Source organism: Cinclus cinclus, chromosome 6 (genome assembly GCF_963662255.1).
Source record: "Cinclus cinclus chromosome 6, bCinCin1.1, whole genome shotgun sequence".
Lineage (NCBI taxonomy): Eukaryota > Metazoa > Chordata > Aves > Passeriformes > Cinclidae > Cinclus > Cinclus cinclus.
In genome coordinates, this window is record NC_085051.1 from 23,541,787 (window position 1) to 23,561,938 (window position 20,152).

General features: G+C 44.9%; 2 protein-coding genes across 5 annotated transcripts; both read left to right on the forward strand.

The window, feature by feature from the left end:
• Positions 1-1,936: 1,936 nt before the first annotated feature.
• Positions 1,937-11,477, forward strand: RAPSN (receptor associated protein of the synapse). Of its 4 annotated transcripts, none has more exons than XM_062494148.1 (8): positions 1,937-2,152; positions 4,771-5,109; positions 6,409-6,567; positions 6,886-6,984; positions 7,081-7,203; positions 9,770-9,823; positions 10,385-10,584; positions 11,375-11,477. In XM_062494148.1, exons 1-8 carry the CDS (start codon positions 1,937-1,939, stop codon positions 11,445-11,447), a joined length of 1,263 nt encoding a protein of 420 aa, XP_062350132.1. In that variant the 3' UTR covers positions 11,448-11,477. The 4 variants fall into 4 exon arrangements, with proteins under 4 accessions (XP_062350132.1, XP_062350134.1, XP_062350133.1 ...); XM_062494150.1 differs by having other exon boundaries at positions 1,961-2,152; positions 4,771-4,950; XM_062494149.1 differs by having other exon boundaries at positions 1,961-2,152; positions 4,918-5,109.
• Positions 11,478-11,831: 354 nt separating this feature from the next.
• PSMC3 (proteasome 26S subunit, ATPase 3) lies at positions 11,832-18,510 on the forward strand. Its single transcript, XM_062494147.1, has 12 exons — positions 11,832-11,992; positions 12,076-12,156; positions 14,663-14,788; positions 15,532-15,636; positions 15,725-15,787; positions 16,238-16,375; positions 16,503-16,646; positions 16,869-17,017; positions 17,513-17,609; positions 17,758-17,903; positions 18,070-18,151; positions 18,273-18,510. Exons 1-12 carry the CDS (start codon positions 11,966-11,968, stop codon positions 18,381-18,383), a joined length of 1,269 nt encoding a protein of 422 aa, XP_062350131.1. The 5' UTR covers positions 11,832-11,965; the 3' UTR covers positions 18,384-18,510.
• The last annotated feature ends 1,642 nt before the right edge of the window (positions 18,511-20,152 follow it).

Consider the following 20,152-nt stretch of genomic DNA (forward strand, 5'->3'; position numbering starts at 1 on the left):
ACTGTAGGGAGGAGAGATTTTTTAAAATTCTCAATCAGACTTTTACACGAGTCCTAAAATCTATGAAGTACCTAGCTAATAATTTCAGCAGTGCTGCTGAAGCGATTTTCTCACATTAACCAGCAGTGCCTCACCATTACTTTTCTTCAGCTTCTGTAGATTTTTCCATAGTTTCTACTTCCAGAGTGAGACTACATATAGTCTGTGCTGACATATCATCTAGCACAATGCATCTCTTAAAAACAAAGCTAAGTTAAATAATGCAAATATCATAGTGTATATGAGCTCCCAAAAGAGAATCAGTTATTGCAGCAAAACTGTTCTACAGTTTAAAACATTTATCTTTTTGAAATATTTTTTTTCTGAGGGAATTTTGGATAAAGGACAGATAAAATCTCTTAAGATATCATGACTGCTATGATGTAAAGCCTCTGGGTAGACTATCATCCTTATTTTGTGTCCTGCTGTCCTTAAGGATATCACCTCAGGAAGGCTCCCTTGGGTTTTTGTTGAAAGAGCAGGATAGTCTGATGGGTTCCCTTTGTGGTGATTCTGTAGGTATTTTCCTTTGGGAAAGAACTGCCACCAAATTCAAAAAGCAGGCAGGCGGCTGGAGATGTGACAGCTCTTGCAGGCAGGTCTGTTAAAACTTCAAATTGCTTCTCTTTGCCCACTAAAAGGATCACAAAACTTGTTCTTGGAACTTATGCATCTGAAAAACATTAGATATCCCCATAGCATTCTCCACCTGCCCCCCCCCCCTCCCCAGGTTTGGTGTATGTTCTTAAGAAGGACTGAATGAATCTCTAGATTATGAAATGTGACTCCTAGAGGAACCAGTCTGATTTTTTCAACAGTGTGGGAGACATAAAGCTATCTTTTAATGGGTCTAACACTTCTCTCCTGCAACCAAGAAGTGCAGATATCTGTTGTTCTGTGTCTTCATTGTTATTCATAAAAGATCATCAATTTCTGGATGCAGAACTTAAGCAGTGCATTGACAACTTCTGTTGGAAACTTTTGAAGGACAGCCACACTCACTCATCTGATGGGAGGGAGCAACATTCAGTCAAGAACAAAGGTTTTCAGGATGGGTAGCTCCTTGTCCCTAAAATTAGGAAGTCAGAGGTGTATTTACAGCAAATCTGTGACAGAGCTGACCTATGTCTGTAAAAACTGTCCATGATGCCAGCTGAGATCCTCCAAAGGGAGGCTGAATTTTGTGCCTAGCAAAGTATCAAGTACATTGTTGCAAGTGTAACAGTGCACATGTGTACACACTGAAGTTGCCTTGTTCACACCTGACTTTAAGGCATATATTTTTCCTACAGCTACTACTCCACCTGAGTCTGCTTCCTACCAAGCTAGCCCACCACCAGCAGTGTTTGTCTGAAGGGATGGCCACAGAGGAAGGAGACAGCCGAGGCATCCCGAGGCTGTGACTGCAGCCAATTGTCTCTCCCTGGGGTATTTATAAGCTGCATACTGGCGGGCAGGGGTGGGCAGTTGGCACCGTGACCTTGGGAGCTGGGGAGCCTGACTAGAATTCCTGGGAGCCACGTGAGCTGGACTGGCAGGAGCAGCTGCAGCCAATGGGGAGGAGACCAGCACTGGCTGTTCAGATTGAGTTTCACTCCTGTGGCTTGAGATTTTTCTCTCCCTGTTGTGCTTTTCCTCTTTGCTTACGGGATTGGACAGACAAATGCACTGATGGAGCTCTAGCAAGCAAGATGTTTGCCTAGTGGATTTGGGATTCTGCCTTCAGTGCCGAGCAACCACTTCTTGCCATTGCCTACCACAGCTCCAGCCCCCTGACATGGCTGGGCTTTTATGGCTCTGGGCCCTCTGAGCACACAACCCGCCCTCTTCTAGTGGGGCATTTTACGTTGTGTTCTCTTGTAAGCACGTCCTTTTTGCTATCCTTAGAGGTTAGTGTATGAGGCTTTTTAATCCATGGGAGATGGGTCAGGACCAGACAAAGCAACAGATAGAGAAAGGACTCCACCTTTACCAGTCTAATCAGACCGAAAAGGCCCTGCGAGTCTGGATGAGGGTTTTGGAGAAGTCTGCGGATCCTGCTGGCAGGTTTCGGGTTTTGGGTTGCCTCATCACTGCTCACGCAGAGATGGGCAGATACAAAGACATGCTGAAGGTAAGGTGAACAGGAGATGAATGCATGCCATTGTGTCGCACCCACGATGGAATGTGGCTGGATCAGAACCTGAAGTGGGGGGTGTTTTGTGTGTAACAGAAAATACCAGCTATTGAGTGCATGTTCTGGGCTGCTGTAATCACTGTGCTCACCAAGAGCTCCAGCCCACAAGATACATGGAATATGATTTTTCTTCACTGGGTCTGGTTCCTCAGGATTCCTGACTTATTTAAGTTCTCCAGTTATTCATGGGAACCTTTCTTGATCATTTCCCACATACAGGCACACCATGTTATCAGGCTTCAGGAAAAGGTATGAGAACAGTCCAGAACTTCCATGAGAACAGTTCCAGAACAGAACTTTGTCCACTACAAGCTGTTTACAGTGTGTATGTCAGTATAAAAGAACTCCAAGTGAATTCTGTAGAATAAGTATTGATCTTGTGGAGACATGTCTGTCATCTTGTTCAGCTTCTGGCTGATATCTAATATAGTTCTTATATTGGATTTTTTTAATTACAATTATTTGTTGGCCGGGGGCTGATTAAGAGGGAAAAGAAGATGATGTTTTGGTGAGGTAATTGAGAAATCCCAGATGTCTCACAGTTGAGGTCAGAGACCAGCATCCAGTTGTCAGGACAGTATAGAAGAATGAAGGAAGGATATGGGGGCTTGATGGAAGAGTGGTAAAAAGCAGATGAAGTTACATTTCAAGCACATGAGGATAAGGAGTTTAATTAAATGAACAAAAAGAAGCTGTTGTGTGGATCTGAGAAGTAAGAGGATGTATGCAGAGAGCAGCAGGAAGCGTTTCAGAGGGTGACTCAAGAATCTGTAAGACAAGGCAAGAGAGTGTTGTAATAGTCTTAAGAAACTATCCTAGCCTGAAATAGGGTCTTACTAAAGGGCTTTGATATTCTTGTCCCAGTGTTTTGGGTTGCCTCTTACTTAGACTGGCTATCACTCAGCATTTAGAACAAAACATGAAAGGGGTGTCTACATCTCATTGAATAGTTTTTGGTAGCTCTGTTTGGAATTGGAGGGGGGAGAGGGGCACATCTTACTGGTAAACTCATGCACATGTCAAAGCCCTATAATGAAACCAAATACTTAGGATGAAGAAGAAAGGAGAGGTATTAATACACTTGGAAAACATTGGAAGACAATTCTGTTAAGTGGTGTGAAATTAAGTGCTGGAAAATAACAACAGACCGATTGGGGAGCAAAGAAGAAAAAAGGGTAAGATGTAGCTACCTGAAGGAAATACTGAAGACTTCATGGGGGGAAAAAAAGGGCAAAGGAGTGAGCTTAGAATACCCAAACATAATTCCTTACCTGAGAAGAGACTAGAAAGTGGGATCAGAGTAGGTGAATTTTAGTTCTTCACAGTATTGGGAAGGAAAATGGCTTCAGTCAAACTAAAGATTTTACACAGCAACTGATCAAAGGATAGAGAAAGGACAGCTTTGCCAATAAGCCATTGAGAGAAGAAATATCAGGACAAAAAGGGTCAGAATTAAAGGCATGAAAGAAAAAGTGATTTAAGAAGGGTTGTGATGCTCTACCTCTTTTGGAGAGGAAAAATTACTTCACACCAAGAAAAGAGGCTGTGGCAAACAGGAAATAATAACTTGTGCAAAGTTAAGGGAATGTGGGGAAGCATGAGCTGGTGCATATCACCGAGTCCACATAGCAGCTTTCCTAAACTAATGGAAGCTGAGAAGATAATTACAAACCAAACGTACACAGTTTGTGGTTGGTGTTGTTTTGGGTTTTGTTTGTTTGTTGTTTAGTTTGGTTTTTGTGGGTTTTGGGGGTTGTTTGTGGGGTTCTTTTTGTTGTTTTTCTTTTTTTTTTTTAGGGTGGGTTGTTGTTTCTAAAGAATGCAAAATGTTCTAGTAGCCTAAATTATTACGTGTAGCCACTATGCAAAAATGAAGAAATTGATTCCTGTGGAATTTTCTATCCATAATCCTAACTGATAATGTCTAATGAAAATTGATAACTATTTACCTTTGCTACTGATACTAACTCAAGACAGCAGCAATTATGCTTGCTTCATAATAAAACATAAGAGTTACTGCTTAGAAGAGTTTGCAGCCTGAAAGGGGCTTCATTTCAGAGAACAGTACACAACAAATCCTGGAGGTTATAGAACTAAAACTGTCAAGATCAAGACTGCAATTTATTAGTAAAAGATTAATTTAAGAAGTAGCTTAGGGTACTTTAATACTTTAATATCTTAGGAATTCCACAGATAGTGGGATACATCACACTGAGTGGAAGAAAACAGAACTGCATTGTGTCAGATGTTTCCTGTTTGCCCAGCTTCTCTTTAGGGCCATTTAACAGCTGTTTTCCCCTTACTGCCAGCCTAGTTCATCTTCCCTGCCCAGAGACTCTGTGAAGGGAGGGAGAGATTTCTTCAGAGTCCTCATAGGCCTTTTAAACCACAAGATAACTGCTCGGTGCATATGATGGTTCTCCATGTGCTGATGGCCTTGTCTGCCCTGCTCAGAGATGAACCTCTTCTCCAGTACAGGGCACTACTCTGCAGGTGCTTGAGCTGTATTTAAATAAACTACACACTTTTGTAAACATTATCTTATCTATTTAAAGTTTGCAGTGGTACAGATTGACACAGCACGGGAGCTGGAAGACCCAGATTTCCTTACAGAGAGCTACCTAAACCTGGCTCGCAGCAATGAGAAACTCTGTGAATTCCAGAAAACAATCTCTTACTGTAAGACGTGCCTGAACATGCAGGGTACCACTGTGAGCCAGCAGCTGAATGGCCAGGTGAGCCTCAGCATGGGCAATGCCTTCTTGGGCCTCAGCATTTTCCAGAAGGCTTTGGAGTGCTTTGAGAAAGCTTTACGCTACGCACACAACAACGATGACAAAATGCTGGAATGTCGAGTCTGCTGCAGCCTCGGGAACTTCTACACCCAGATAAAGGTACAGTAACCTAAGGGACAGAAGGGTGATTGTCCCACAGGTTCAGGGAAGCATTGGAAATCATCTGAATTTCAGCCTTTGTCTTTCCTAGGAAGTGAAGTACTGAGAGAGTGCTGTAAGCTAAAATCCCTTTGTAAAATCCAAATGGAGTACTCTCCTCCACAGTAAGGATGGGAGGATTAGTGTCATGTTTATACAGCACAGCAGAAGCAGCTGTGAATATGTGCGTTGGAAAGATCAAACTTAGCTTCAAAGAAGATCACATCAGAGACAGAGGGCTGGCAGCCAAGACCCATGGATTCTCTATTTCTACTACTATTGTAGGCAAATAGGTGCCAGCAAGCAGCTGTAGGTAAAACCAGGCAGGAACAGAGCAGGGGGGTGATTTGCCAGTTCTAATTTCTGGTACAAACAGCAAAAAATAGGTTTTTCTCACAAAGTCCTGATTTCTTCACTCATAGAAAGCTCATCACGTGAAGTGTGGTGACCTAAAATCAAGAAAATAGCATGGTGCTGAATACTTTACAGGAGTGAAATAAGGGAGAAAGGAAACTTGAGAAGCTGTGGTTTCCTTTGTGCATTGTGGAGAATTAAAAAAATATGAAGACTTTTCCCCTTCTGCAGTTTCATATAACTTACTTGATAATGGTTTTAGATAATTAGATAAGTTTTACCTAATTGTTGTAAAATAAGATTTACTTCTAATATGCTTTTGATGCAAAAAAAAGTATTATTATTAAATATTTAATACTTAATTTTGAATTAAAATTTAATATTTAAAAATAAATGTATAATGTTTAAAAATTTAAATGAAATATTACTTATTGTGAATTTGATGAGGCCATGAGTCTTAATTCCTCTTTCCTGCAATGATGGATAATGAGCTTTTTGGAGATCCCAACTCATCGTATGGAGAAAACAAAGGTTCCATGTAGATGTTACAAGTAGCGATGATGTAAGAGCAGAGAAAGCTCTCAGCCTTTGCTTCTAGAGGAGGGTAAATGGTTCCTGCAGAATACAGTTAATGGCATCCTACATAAAATTCATTTGCTGGGTCATTGCCCCAGTGTCCTGAACCCAGAGAATAATATTAATTCGGTATGTGGCAATTCCACCTTTCACAATTTGATATGCACCGAAATACTGCATGTGGAAGAGGAGCAGCGCGCGTATAAAGATGTACAGAAATCTGGTAGCTGTTGCAATGTTAGTAAATAAAAAATAGTTGGGCTTTTTTCTTCTCTCCTTTTTGCTTTATTTCTGCTGTGACTGCTGCCTGTGTGCTTGTCTGCCTTACAGGACTACGAGAAAGCCTTGTTTTTCCCATGTAAAGCTGCTGAACTGGTGAATGATTACGGGAAGGGCTGGAGCCTGAAGTACCGTGCCATGAGCCAGTACCACATGGCCGTGGCCTATCGGAAGCTGGGGCGCCTGGCAGATGCCATGGATTGCTGTGAGGTACGAGCCGTGGGGGGCTCTGCCAGGGCATCCTGCCACAGGGCTGGAGCAAAAGAGACACCCTGACATTCACACTTGACTTTAGATCTTCCTGCTGCCTTCCAATCTTAGAGCTGTAGTTTCTGTAGCCCAGGAGGCTTCAAAATTTGCATCTATGAATGGCCCTTGGTTAGGAACATGTGAGAAAGATTTTCTTTGCCTTAAAAGATGCGCCACTTCTTTGGAGCTGGTCCTTCAGTGGCCAGAGTGCAAAGTCCCAGCCTTGCTGTTTTGAACCAAGAACAAGCTCTTTTATTGACCAGAGGCAATTTCTTTCAGGAGTCCATGAAGATTGCCCTGCAGCATGGTGACCGGCCACTGCAAGCACTGTGTCTGCTCTGCTTTGCAGATATCCATCGCAGTCGCAGAGACGTGCAGGTACAGCTCTTTCCTGCCAGGAAGGATAGAGGGAATAGCAAGAGGGCATGAAAGCAGTTCATAGCAAAGCATGTGTTTTCCTCCCTGCTCCTGCAGACAGCCTTCCCTCGGTATGATTCTTCCATGAGCATCATGACAGAGATTGGAAACCGCCTGGGCCTGATCCAGGTGCTGCTAGGAGTGACTAAGTGCTGGATGATTCAAAAGGAGCTGGATAAGGTCAGTTACAAACTCGTTTCTACAGAAGTTTGTAGGACAAGATTAGGGCACAGTCTTGTACTTGCACTTTGGTGAGGGTACAGTTCAGAAGAGACCTGTACCTCCTTGGTTCTGCCAACAGGATCTGTTGCTTGTAGAGTTATATTTCTCTGAATGGTCTCTCTCAGCCAAAAATTTGTTACTAATGGTAGGAACATCCATTCTGACTCAGACTACTAAATTACAGAATTGCCTCATTAGTCAATCCTGATGACTTTAAAGCTCTATGCTGAGAAACCAGCACTGGAGGAAGGAAGCCTTATGCTCTGAAATAGATTCCCCTGCCCACTTTTTAGTTATATGACTAAGCTCATTGATGTGCTAATGATGTTAAGGCAGCTCTGCAGCTCCACCATGTGCTTTGCAGGCAAGTGTGGCATAAAATTCCTGGAGAAACTTTGACAGTCCATAAACTCTGATGTGATACAGAGGAATGAGAGCAGGAATTTATTGGGGGATAGACAACTGGTCAATATAGAACAAGGAGGTGAAGTTACTTATTTTGAAAATGCTTAGACAGTGTGTATATGTGTTAAACTCCAGACTGCACTAGATGCAGCACATTGCATGGCAGGAACATTACTTGGCCACAGAATGAAATGCTCAAACATTAGCCCTGAACTAGCTCTGAACAACCTGAAGTACCTGCACAGTGCCACACCAAGATGCTGATGTGGCACTGTGCCAAGGCTGGGTCTAAATATGATGAAAATTCATTCTTATCACTCATATTGAGGCACTAAGAATTTAAGCTCAAATGAAGCATCCCAGGTATCAGTATGTCCAATATATGTCAAAACAGACAAGTTCAGGGTGCTGTCAGCATCCGAGTGCCTCCATCAGGAAATCAGTTGGGTGAGACACACCATTCAATCTCAGTAAGTAAACATAATGTTTGTTAGCAATGGAAGAAGAAACTGTGGACTTGAAAGATTTCTCAGTGTGAAAAGAATGTAGAAGAGCAGGTAGGCCTCTGCAGGACAGAATATTCAGAGCATTCATCAAACCCTTACATTCACTGATTCTGTCTTGAGCCACTGTCAGCCTCTGATATCAAGCAGCTCTCACTTGTGAGAACATGATAAAGGCTTTGCACAGAATTCTAATCTCACCCAATTCCACAGAAGAAGAGAGGAATATTGTATTCTGTCCCAGGCAGTAGAGGGAACTCTGCCATGCTGGATCAGGGACCTTGTGTCTCTTGACCAAATGTGACCTCCTTAGATGTCACATCCCTGTATATTCACCCAAGCCTGCTTTTCAACTTGCCAGGCCCAGTTTCCATTTCTCAGGCTATTCATCCTATTTGCAGATTCCCTGTTATAGTCCCAGCTTCCTCCATCTTCCCAGTCTCTTTGGCTGGTTAGTCCATTTCATTTGCATGTAATGTAATCATGCTATGCCAGATCCTCCCAGGCTGCCCACAGCTTGCTTGCCCTCATTCTTGTGCAGCCTCATATTCCTGTCCAAGACAACCAGTCCCCTAGACTTGTCAACATCTTTTCCCCTACCCCACAGATTTCACTTTGATTCTTAGTCACAGTCATTAATTTCAGGAGTTTCCAGTACATACTCAGTATTCCTAAGCACAGTTCTCAGTTATGTTTCCCTGCTGGTCTTCAGTTCCTGCTTCCCTCTCCTACCATTTCTTTACCCTAGGCTGTTGCTGCCACCACAAGTCTAATGCCATCTCCTTTGCCTTCACAGTGCATTTTTGCATCTCATCTGGTCCTCTACTCCTACAATAGCAGTAACACCAAATTACGGGGTAAAAATGTTATAATGTGCATCACAAGGGAGACCTCTTCTTACCCTTGGACAAATAGGAAGCAGGTCTTTACAGCTCAGAAAAAAAAGAGAGACTAATTATCAGAACAGGAAGGAACACTGTGACATCTAGGGGAAAGTAGGGCCTCATTTGGTATGACAGCTGCTATGCTAAATATTTCCTTCAGATTTAAAAAATGGATAGCAGAACACTCCTACATCACACCATGTGTAAGTAAGGCAAGGTGGATATATGAACAGAAGGGGGAAAATGGGTAAGTGTGGTGTATTGGTGCTGGTAATCCCTTTCCTCACCTCTGGTACAAGTGAAATTGGAGTTGCCCAACAATTACTGAGCCTGCAAGGTAAGATGGGGACAAGGTTTGCTTTGCTTGTGCTCCATCCCAGCCCCCAGTGAGCATGTGGGACTGAGTTTAAATAAGTCTGTATTCTCTCTGCTTGGGGACCAGCCTCTGCCAACAACACTGAGTGTCTGCAACAGAAATGTAGCTCTTGCATTACTTGTGGTCTTTCACAAACCAACCTTTTCTTATGGTTTAACTTTTGGGAGGTGAGGGAAATCAGCCCTCCCAAAAAAGCTTTGTTGATTCTCCAGAGTTGCAGGGTGCTCTAGGTGTTTATCCAAATTTTACTCTATACTTCTTTACCTATTTTTTTTTAAATAATTTTCATAAGACATTCATTCAAGCCTGTCTTTTATGTATTTGACGAACTAACGACCAGTGCTCTCACTTCACAGGCTCTGGAAAGCATTGAAAAGGCACAGGAGCTGGCAGAGGGACTAGGGAACAAGGTAAGATCCTACAGCTGCTTTTCAGCACTCTTCATGGTCTTGTGTCAGGCAATATAAGATGTCAAACATTGAAGTATCCAAACTTCTTGTTGCTCATTAACATTCCTATTAACCTGTGAGTGCTTGGGATTTGCTTTGTCATGAAGTGTTTGTTGTACAGATCAGTATGCAAGTCTGAAAAGTGAGGAGTCACAATGGGATAGGCAAAGGGGAGTGGGAAGCAGCAAAAATGGGGTGTAAAACAGACAGAGAACTAGAGGATTAGAGGTCTCCCTGAAAAACATTTTTGCTCTGAGCAGCTGCTGAACTGTGTGCTGGCTGGGGGCAAAGGAAAGTGAAATACACTTCATGTCACAGGTAGCTCAGGGAAACCATGAGTGGAAGAGCTGCCGAGTGTCTCAAACCTTTTGTGACACAAAGAAGAAGGGTTAATGGCAGGAAGTTTTAAGACCTGGTGATGTTTCTCCAGCTGGCTGATGAGGCTGTGGCTTCCCACTGCTGTTTCAGGTCTGTGTTGACCCTGTTGTTCACTTGTCTTATGTTTCTGTCCTTCACGTGCAGCTTGGCCTGCTGAAGCTCCACTGCCTGTGTGAAAGGATCTATCGCACGAAGGAGCAGCAGCAAGAATTGCGTGACCACGTAGTGAAGTTCCATGAATGTGTGGAGGAGATGGAGCTGTACTGTGGCATGTGTGGGGAGTCCATCGGGGAGAAGAACAACCAGCTCCAGGCACTACCTTGCTCTCACTTCTTCCACTTGAAGTAATTAGCTGGAAGTACTAAATATTATTGTATGACATTAGCCATAGGAAAGAGCTGCTTATACCCAGAGTAGTCCTATGCATGCTGTTCCCCGGGTCTTTGTCTTGATTACCTGCTTACCTTTGTCCTGATCCTGCCTGGAAGGATAACATTGCAGTGCTAAGAGCCTCACAGCCTTGGAGGGTGAGATTTAGCCATCATATCCATCACACTCCCGCTTGTCCTTTAAATGATTGTTCACTGATGTCCTCACTTTTGTCACGGCAGTCATCCCAGTTCACAGATTATTTGATTCCTCCTGAGGAATCAGTTCTTTGCTCCCAGGGGCAGTTTGGATTTTTCCTGAGTTCCCTCACTTCCTCCCTTGGCTAGTGGCATACAGAGGCAAGGAAGTTGTTCAGCCAATTATCACACTACTGCCAGGAAAGAAGTTAGCTGTACCATCATTTTGTTGTAGAAGAAACAGGAGTGTTACAAAACATGTTAATCTGAAAACTAAGGATTTAATAACAAGGCCTCACACCTGACACCAGAATTAGGATCAAACTGCCGGGCAGTGAGAGATGCCCGATGAGTCTGTGGACTCCAGCAGTACAGAAGCAAACTTTTCTAGAGGAATCTGCCGAAGTGCTGCCTGGAAGGGATGGCAGAGCTCCAGTCTCTGTCCGTGGCGGGAGGGTCTACGGGGAGCTGTAATGGCCTTGTGGTGTACAGCAGCCGTGGAGCCGCCCCGGGGGAGCCTCCGGCCGCGGAGAGCCCCCCGAGCCGACGCGCCCTCCTCCCGTTGCAGGTGCCTCCAGACCAATGGGACCCGCGGCTGCCCCAACTGCCGCCGCCTCTCGGTGAAGCCGGGATACGTCTGAGCGCCGGGGCTCGGCCGGGACTGACGAAGCCGCTCCCGGGCCCCCTCGGGCTGTGCCTGGCGGGGGCGTCCCCGGGCTGCCGGCCCCGCTGCCCCGCTCGCTCGCTCCCTCCCTCGCTCCCTCCCTCGCTCCCTCCCTCGCTCCCTCCCTCGCTCCCTCCCTCCCTCTCGCTGCTGTGTACGGGCGCTGACTGTAATAAAGCGTTTCTCCGGGAGACCGCCCCGTCTGCTTCCAGCGCCCCGCCCCGCGGTGGCGCTGCCGCCATCACGCAGCAGGTTCGGGGGCGGCACCTGACCCGCCGGCCGCTCCCCTCCGCGCCGGCAGATTCGGCACGGCCGCGGGGGCCGCGATCGGGGCGGCGGCAGCGGCGGGGAAGGGGAGGGGAGGGTGCGCGGAAGCCCCGGGCCGCGCGTCCCGCCCGGGGCGCTGCCCCCGCCCTGCGCCGCCGGGAATCGCAGTGCGGAATCTGCCGACCCGAACCCGCCGCGCCGTGCTCGCGCCCGCGGGCCGGCGGAAAGATGGCGTCGGTGTGGGATGAGTCGGAGGTGAGGAGCCGGGGCCGGGGGCGGCGGGGCCGGGGCGAGCCGCGGGCCGGGCCGAGGGTGACGCTGCCGTTGTGCCCCCGCAGGACGGTGTCGGCGAGGAGGTGCTGAAGATGTCCACGGAGGAGATCGTGCAGCGCACCCGTCTCCTCGACAGCGAGATCAAGGTAGCGGCGGGGGCCGCGCCGGGCCGGGCCTGGGAGCGGAGCCGGGCCGGGCCGGGCCGCCTTTTCGGGAGCTCTGTGCTGCTGTTGTTCGGGACGGGCGGGTTAGCACAGCCACGGGGACAACAAGAAATTAAACGCGGTTAATTGAAACGAGAAGGGCAGATTGAGGAATACTGAACCGCGAAGGTAGGGAAGAATCACGGGAAGAGCATGGACCCAAGGAAGCTGAGGGGGCGGTTGTTCGACGCAGCCATGGATGGATCCTTTAGCTAAAGTGACAGAGGCCCTCCCTCGTAGGCACAGGGGAGGGGGTCGTCTGTTCTGTGGCCCGAGTCAGGTAGGATCCTTGCGTAATTCAGGTTAAAGGGGACTTGAGCAGACCTCCAGGCCAAACTCCTCAAAGCAGGGTCAGCCATAACCCATGCTACTTAGGGCTTCATCCGGTTCGATCTTGAAATCCTTTCAAGACAGATACCGTACCGCTTCGAAGAGTTTTCAGTGCTACTGCTTGATAGACCTCGTGAGGATAAAGATTTGATTTGCATACAGTCTGAGCCGCCCCTCTTTCAGTCTTTGTTATTTCATCTGCCTGCTGTGTACTCCTGTGAAGTGTCTGGTTCATCTCTTTGATACCTCTTCCTTCTCCAGCAGTTCTGTTTTCCAGCAGAACAGACCCGCCTCCCTCAGCTCTTTCTCACAGGGCCCATGCTCCAGCCCTTAGGCATCTTGGTGGCCCTATGCTGAACTCGGTCCTGTTTATCAATGTCTTTGCTGTATGGGGGCACACCAAAACTGGACTGAGTCTCACTCTAGGTAGGATCTAAAAGTATTGAATAAAGGGGACTGAACACTGTTCTCCATCTACTGCCTACAGTCCTGATAGTACGGCCCAAGATGCGGTTTGCTACCCTTGCTGGCAGGGCACATTGCTGGCTCCTGTTCAGTTTATTGTCTTACAGAGACCCCCCAGGTCCATTCCTCAGCCAGACAGTCACCAGCATGTGTCATTGCAAGGTGCTCTTCCCTCCCTGGTGCGGGGCTTTGCATGTGTCTTTTTGTTTTGTAAGGTTTCTGTGTGGCAGCTCTGCCCTTGAACGCTGAGACTATACCGCCCAATTTGGTGTCATTTGCAAACATGATGAGAAAATATTCCATTCTCTTGTTTGTTCATTCATGAAGACGTTAAGTACATAGACCTGTCTCAAGACAGAGACGTTTTGCATAAAAGAGCACTTACAAATTCAGAATGTTTGCTGCCCAGTGTTAGTAGTATTGAGATAAAATATTTTATAAATTCTACAGAGTAACTTCATCCTATAATGCTTCAGGCCCCGCAAGTAATTCTGACTTTGTAGTATACTTTATTATTCTTTAAAGACAGTAAAGGTAAATATATGTTTATTTTTAAATTGCAGAATACAGTAAGGGGTAGAAGTAGCCTTCTTCTAGATTCTGTATTGACTCCTGTAACAGTTCTGTCCTGTGAATGTGTTACAGCACAGTATTATGTTTAGGCATAAAGACTTTTAAAAAGATAGTTTCTTGGTGCAGTGGATTTCCCCATTGAACAGAATCACTTACACCAATTCAGGTGTGACCAGTTCTCCTGAGATCTGTTGGTGCTCAGTCACTTCAGTGGGGATCACAAAAGTGTGTGTTTGCACACTGTGTGACTCACCAGGAAAGGGAGGAAAAGGCCTATTGGTGTCAGCCAGACAGCACCACAGACACCTGTGTTGGGTACCTTTGTGTTGGGTGGAAATGTACTCACTCTTGGATGGGGAGTATTGAACTTTTTTCTTAGAAGTATTTTTTCCTTACAGTTAGTAGGATCATAGAATCGTAGAATAAAGGGACCTTTAATGGCCAACTCCTGCCATGAGCAGGGACATCTTTAACTAGACCAGGTTGCTCAGAGCCCTGTCCAACCTGGGCTTGTTTCCAGGGATGGGGCATCCACCATGTTCCTGGGCAACCTGTTGCAGTGTTTTACTATCCTTACTGCAAAAAAATTCTTACATCTACCCCCTTGAAGCTTAAAACCCTTACCCCTTGTCCTGTTGCAACAAGTCTTAATAAAAAGTCTGTCCTCATCTTTCTTAAAAGACATCTTTAAAACTAAAATAGGTGTGTATATGTAGTTATTTCTGTATCTGTATATATTAAAACATCAAACCAAACCACAGTTTCCATATCTGGGCCATATTGTTATGTAGGTCACATTGCAACCCTGTAAGCTGTTGCACTGATTAGGCTGAGGCTACCAAGTGACACAGGGAAGAAATTATTTGGAGTTATTGATTAGTTAGAGACCAGAATGGACTCTGTAGCCTCGATTCCTAACAATTTTTGGCTAATTTGCTGGCTTTGCTTTTTTTTATATTGCATGTCCCTTTATTCCTCAGACTTAGATTTCTCTGACTGTTTGCTTTTGGAATAATCTATTAATTTTATCTTGCCTCAGTCTTCTGACACTATTCCTTTTTCTTCTGTGTACTGATTACAGATCATGAAGAGTGAGGTACTGAGAGTGACCCACGAGCTCCAGGCCATGAAAGACAAGATCAAAGAGAACAGTGAGAAGATCAAAGTGAACAAAACCCTGCCATACCTTGTCTCCAATGTTATTGAGGTGAGGGTGGTGGGCTCTTTTGTAGTGACATGAGAAGTGTGCAATTTACAGCGGCAGGGAGAAAGGCAGGGATTCAAGACCTGAAGTATTCTCAGACTACCAATGCTGCCAGAGCCAGGACTTTCAGGTTTTTCTGTTGTTTATTGGTGGTTTCTGTTGGTCTTATTTATATCTCTTGCCCACCTGTTCTCTGGGTCATTCCTTAGGCTTTGGGGTACTGTTCATCTGTACCTAACAACCATCAGAGGGTGACACAGCCCTTCTGAGCGTAAACTTGAGTATCTGAAATTGGACACATGCTCTCTGAAACTTGTGAAACAGCAAATGAAAGGCTGTGGTTCTGTTACTCCATCACATTCTTTCTGTAATTCAGTAATTTTGATGATAGGAAAAAGAATGCTGATAGTTTGCTATTAAAAATGGGATTGGTTTGTACTACTATTTTAAAACTTAATGAGCTTAAGCCTTAATGTGAGCTGCTGTGTGGGAGAAGGAATCAGTGTCATTAGCTACTACTTAGTTCTGAATTTTGTAAAATCCTTCTATGCACTACTGCATGCTGCTTCATAAGGAAAGGAAGAAATCACTTTTTACAGGAGGGCTTTAATGCTTTTAGGATTCTACTGCTGATGGATGATGGAAAGTTTTATTTCTTCCAATGCATATATGTTAGAAGCATTAATTCTAAGGTCATCTTGCTAGTCTGGTTACACTGTCATTAACTCTTTCACCCTGGTTTTCAGCTGCTGGATGTTGACCCAAATGACCAGGAGGAGGATGGAGCAAACATTGACCTGGACTCCCAGAGGAAGGGCAAGTGTGCTGTGATCAAGACCTCTACACGTCAGGTAAGACCCATGTGCCCAACCAGGTGTGAGGAGTGATGCAAAGGATCTTGTCCATCTGGTTTTGCTCACTTAGATTTCTTTCTTACAGACATATTTCTTGCCTGTTATTGGGTTGGTTGATGCTGAGAAGTTGAAGCCTGGAGATCTGGTGGTGAGTGATTCTATTGTGATAGTTAGATATGATGGTGGCCAGAAAATTGCACGTCTTTCCTTTAAGAAAGAAGAAAAGTCTGTCCAGATTTCCCCAAGATCATTTCTCTACTAAAATTTTAATAGAAAAGTATTATGGGTTCAGTTAGATTTGTAGTAAAGAAAAGCAGTTTGGGGTTTATGTCCTTTATACATACAATTAGGTGCTGAAAGTTTAGAGACTACTTAGTAAGTTTTTTTAATCCTGTCTTTTTATTGGAAATAAACTGGACCACTTGAATAAATGTGGAGGGTTGATTGTGGCACTGTCCACTCTGCCAAGCTGGGGTGATTTGATTAATGCCAGTGTCAAAGCTGGTTATTCCTTGAGGTCTAGTAAATCAGCTTTGATTGCATGTTTATTTAGTGCTATCTGAGGGACCTGTTAAAAGCAAAGGACTTGTGTTTACAGGGGGTGAACAAAGACTCTTACTTGATCCTGGAGACTCTGCCTACTGAGTATGATTCACGGGTGAAAGCCATGGAGGTGGATGAGAGGCCCACAGAGCAGTACAGCGACATCGGGGGGCTGGATAAACAAATCCAGGAGGTGATATTTTATGTATAGTTTCTGGTGTGACTGTGGACAACAGTCTTTGAACTTCAACTCAAAAGCAGACAGCCTGAATCTGTGGAGAAGAATGGGTTTATGTATTCATATTTTTATTTTGTTGTAGCTCGTGGAGGCCATTGTCCTGCCAATGAATCACAAGGAGAAATTTGAAAATCTGGGTATACAGCCACCTAAAGGGGTCCTTATGTATGGGCCTCCAGGAACAGGGAAGACGCTCTTAGCTCGAGCATGTGCTGCCCAGACCAAGGTAAAACGAACCTGTGAAAGTGTGTGCTGCTTTAGAATAGTACCTGACAAAGAGTAAGAACACCTCCAGGAGAAGAAGGTCATACACACAAATTGGTGTTACAAAGGCTGGCATTTTCCTGTCTATTTACGTGCTTGCTTGTTTTGATTAAGGGCTTCTTATAGTACTCAGAAGCGACCCTATTGTGAAATGAGGCCTAGGATTGATTCTTTCACTTCGCAGGCCACGTTCCTGAAGTTGGCGGGTCCACAGCTTGTGCAGATGTTCATTGGCGATGGAGCAAAGCTGGTACGTGATGCTTTTGCTCTTGCGAAGGAAAAAGCTCCTTCCATCATCTTTATTGACGAACTGGATGCCATTGGCACTAAAAGGTGAGCTGTAGTCCATGTTGTAAAGTTCTTGGGAGCTGCCTAGCAGCTTCCTTTGCCTGTGTATGTAAGCAGAGCCTTTTAAAGGATGGCTTACTCAGAAAGTGTGAACACAGTCACAGATGGATAGCAGTTGCCACAATCCTTGGGCTCAGGAGCAAAGTTTGTCAGACTTGGGATCTGTCTGGTAGCCTCCTGCTGTATAAAACTGTTTTCTGATCACTGCAGCAGGCACCTGGAGATGTTCATGCTCATTTACTAATTGGGCGTAGACAACATAAGCCCCATTCAGCTGTAAAGACTAAGTAAGTCTTAGATGCTGCTGACAGTTATTCTAGTTATAGTCCTCATCATGGTAGGACTGTAGTTTCAAGGAAAAATTTGGAAGACCTCAGCCAAAAAGCATGAACTGCATCATTCTGTGTTTTGATGTGATTAAAAACATAGGGACAGAGTGGTCAGGTTCATACTGACAGTTTTACCCTTGTTTCCCCTCAGGTTTGACAGTGAGAAGGCTGGTGACCGGGAGGTGCAGAGGACTATGCTGGAGCTGCTTAATCAACTTGATGGTTTCCAGCCCAACACACAAGTCAAGGTTGGGAACTAGCAGGGAATACTGCTGAGGTCCAGGGTGTACTAGCAGGGGATGGAAAACAATGTCCAGGAAAGAAGCTTGGTGAATCTGTGGGGAGAAGAGGCCTGTCTTCCAGGTGCCTCACACTGATGATCCTATTTCTACTTAGGTGATTGCTGCAACCAACCGGGTTGATATCTTGGACCCAGCTTTGCTCCGCTCTGGACGGTTAGATCGGAAGATTGAGTTCCCAATGCCTAATGAAGAGGCCAGAGCTAGAATTATGCAGATTCATTCACGCAAAATGAATGTCAGGTATGGCCTTCTGGGGCTCTTTTTGTCTCACAGTGGTACCTCGGGGCTGAGAAGTGGTTGGCAGTCGCTTGTTGAGAGTTCATTGTAGGGCTGAGGAAACTCCCTACGTTGCTTTTTCTATTTGGTACATGCTCTCAAGACTTTTTTTCCCATTTGCTTATATCAGCCCTGACGTGAACTATGAGGAACTGGCTCGCTGCACAGATGATTTCAATGGAGCCCAATGCAAGGCTGTGTGTGTTGAAGCGGTAAGTGTTCCGCCATAGGAATGGCACTGAAGGGAGGGAAATGTGAAAGCTAGCATGGAGTCATTATTTGGAACTGGTGTGGTGCTCACATTCCCTCTCTAAATATGGTATCATTGGGCAGGGGATGATTGCCCTCCGCCGTGGAGCTACAGAGCTCACCCACGAGGATTACATGGAAGGAATCTTGGAAGTTCAAGCAAAGAAGAAAGCCAATCTGCAGTACTATGCCTGATCCCTGCCCAGTCAAGGTTGCGGCCTTGGCAGAGGACAGGAGTAGACTGGACTGTATTGCTTACTTTCTGTGTGGAAAAAATAAAGCATTTTTTCCCTTTAAAAACAAATCCGTGATGTGTTGGGGCTGCTGCCCTTGCTCTGTGTAAGGGAGGCTGAAAGCCTCGTGTCTGCAGTGCCCATCGTGCTGCCCTTGGACCCTTCTTCAGCTAGACTTGGATTAATCCCTGCTCTAGTATTTCCTCATGAGGACCAAGAGGCTGTATTGCAGTAAGTGTACTGTGACATGGATAAGCTGCAGCTCAGACAGCATCCCTGGTTCTTGCCTGCACAGCCTGTGAACAGCCTCCAGCCTTGTTAGCATTTGAAACTTTTGAACATGCATTTTGCAAGGGTGAACACATGTCACACATGAATTATGTTTAAACTTCATCATTTGAACTTTTGAAGCTTTAACACTGTTGCTGTATATGTATGTGAAGGAATCAGGTCACTAGTCAAAGAATTCAACATTTCATCCACTGAGCAAGTCTTTCAGTACTTTTAATGCCAGTTGAGAGTTACAACTTCCATTTAAAAATTACACTTTTCATAAATACACTGACTAGCATTAAGTATCTTACATGCCACTGTATTGTATCTTAAATACAATGTAAACATCTCCAAATGCTGGCCATCTCATCTTTACCTGTGCAGTTTTTGGACACTTGAGAGAGGGGCAGGGATGTGAGAAGGAAAAAAAGAATAAAGGTATGAAAGAAAAATGCACTCCAAAGTACTTTGGCTGATGTTCCTGAGTTAGCCCTAGTACTTGTGCTGGTACCAAGGTCCTTAGTGTTCATTTTGGAGAGGGATCTTGTTCCAGTGGAACACGTGTGTTCTTGATGCGCTGCGCTCAGCGTATTTGACATTGGAAGGGGATGAGTGGAGAACTGAGCAGAAGCCACACGTTCCTGAGGAAAATACACTGTGGTTCCTTTGGGCACTAATATTAGAGGGGGTGTACATCTGCTATTTTAGCAGTACTGTTATTTGAGCTCAGAGAAAAGAGTTACTCATCTCCTTTCACAGAACGTGAGTTGCATTCACAAGTTAGTTCAGAAAGTTGATCCTGGCAGCTCAAATGATTACATGTTTTAAAAAACGTACCTCTGGTGGAATACAAAAAGCTGCACCTTGCATTCATCTCCCCGTTAAAATAAGGATATGTTACCCAAATGAGTAACCTTCACTGTAAGAAGCTGAGAAAAACTTTCCTCTGCTTTCCAGAATGCGTAAGAGTTTTCTTGGAGTCCTGTTCAGTGACAGCTCCTTTTAGAAACACTTTGAGTAGTGAGTAAAGAGCTGAATCCACAGCATGGAATAGCACAGGATTCTGATTTAAATAAATTAATACTAAGAATGGGCTAATTCTTTGGCCTAAACCTCAGCTTAGATCAAGGTTCTTTTGGGAAAGGATGGCCTGAGCCAACACTAAATATGCCTGTTGCAAAAGTGTTCAAGCCAACTTCACTTAGCTCCTTGCCCTAAATTGGGTCTGAATTACACAGACCTGCAGCAATAGAGTCGGTGCGTAAACATCCTTTACAACTGGACAATAACAGGACCATGGAGGTACAGTTCAAAAAACAGCACAAAAAAAGACACAGTCTTGGACTTAATCCCTTGTAAACAGAAGAAAAACAAATTGAAAGAACTGTCCCCCTTAAATCATCAATGATCAAGTTGCCAAGAATTCAAACCTGGAGTTGCAATGTCTGTGTCTGCGAC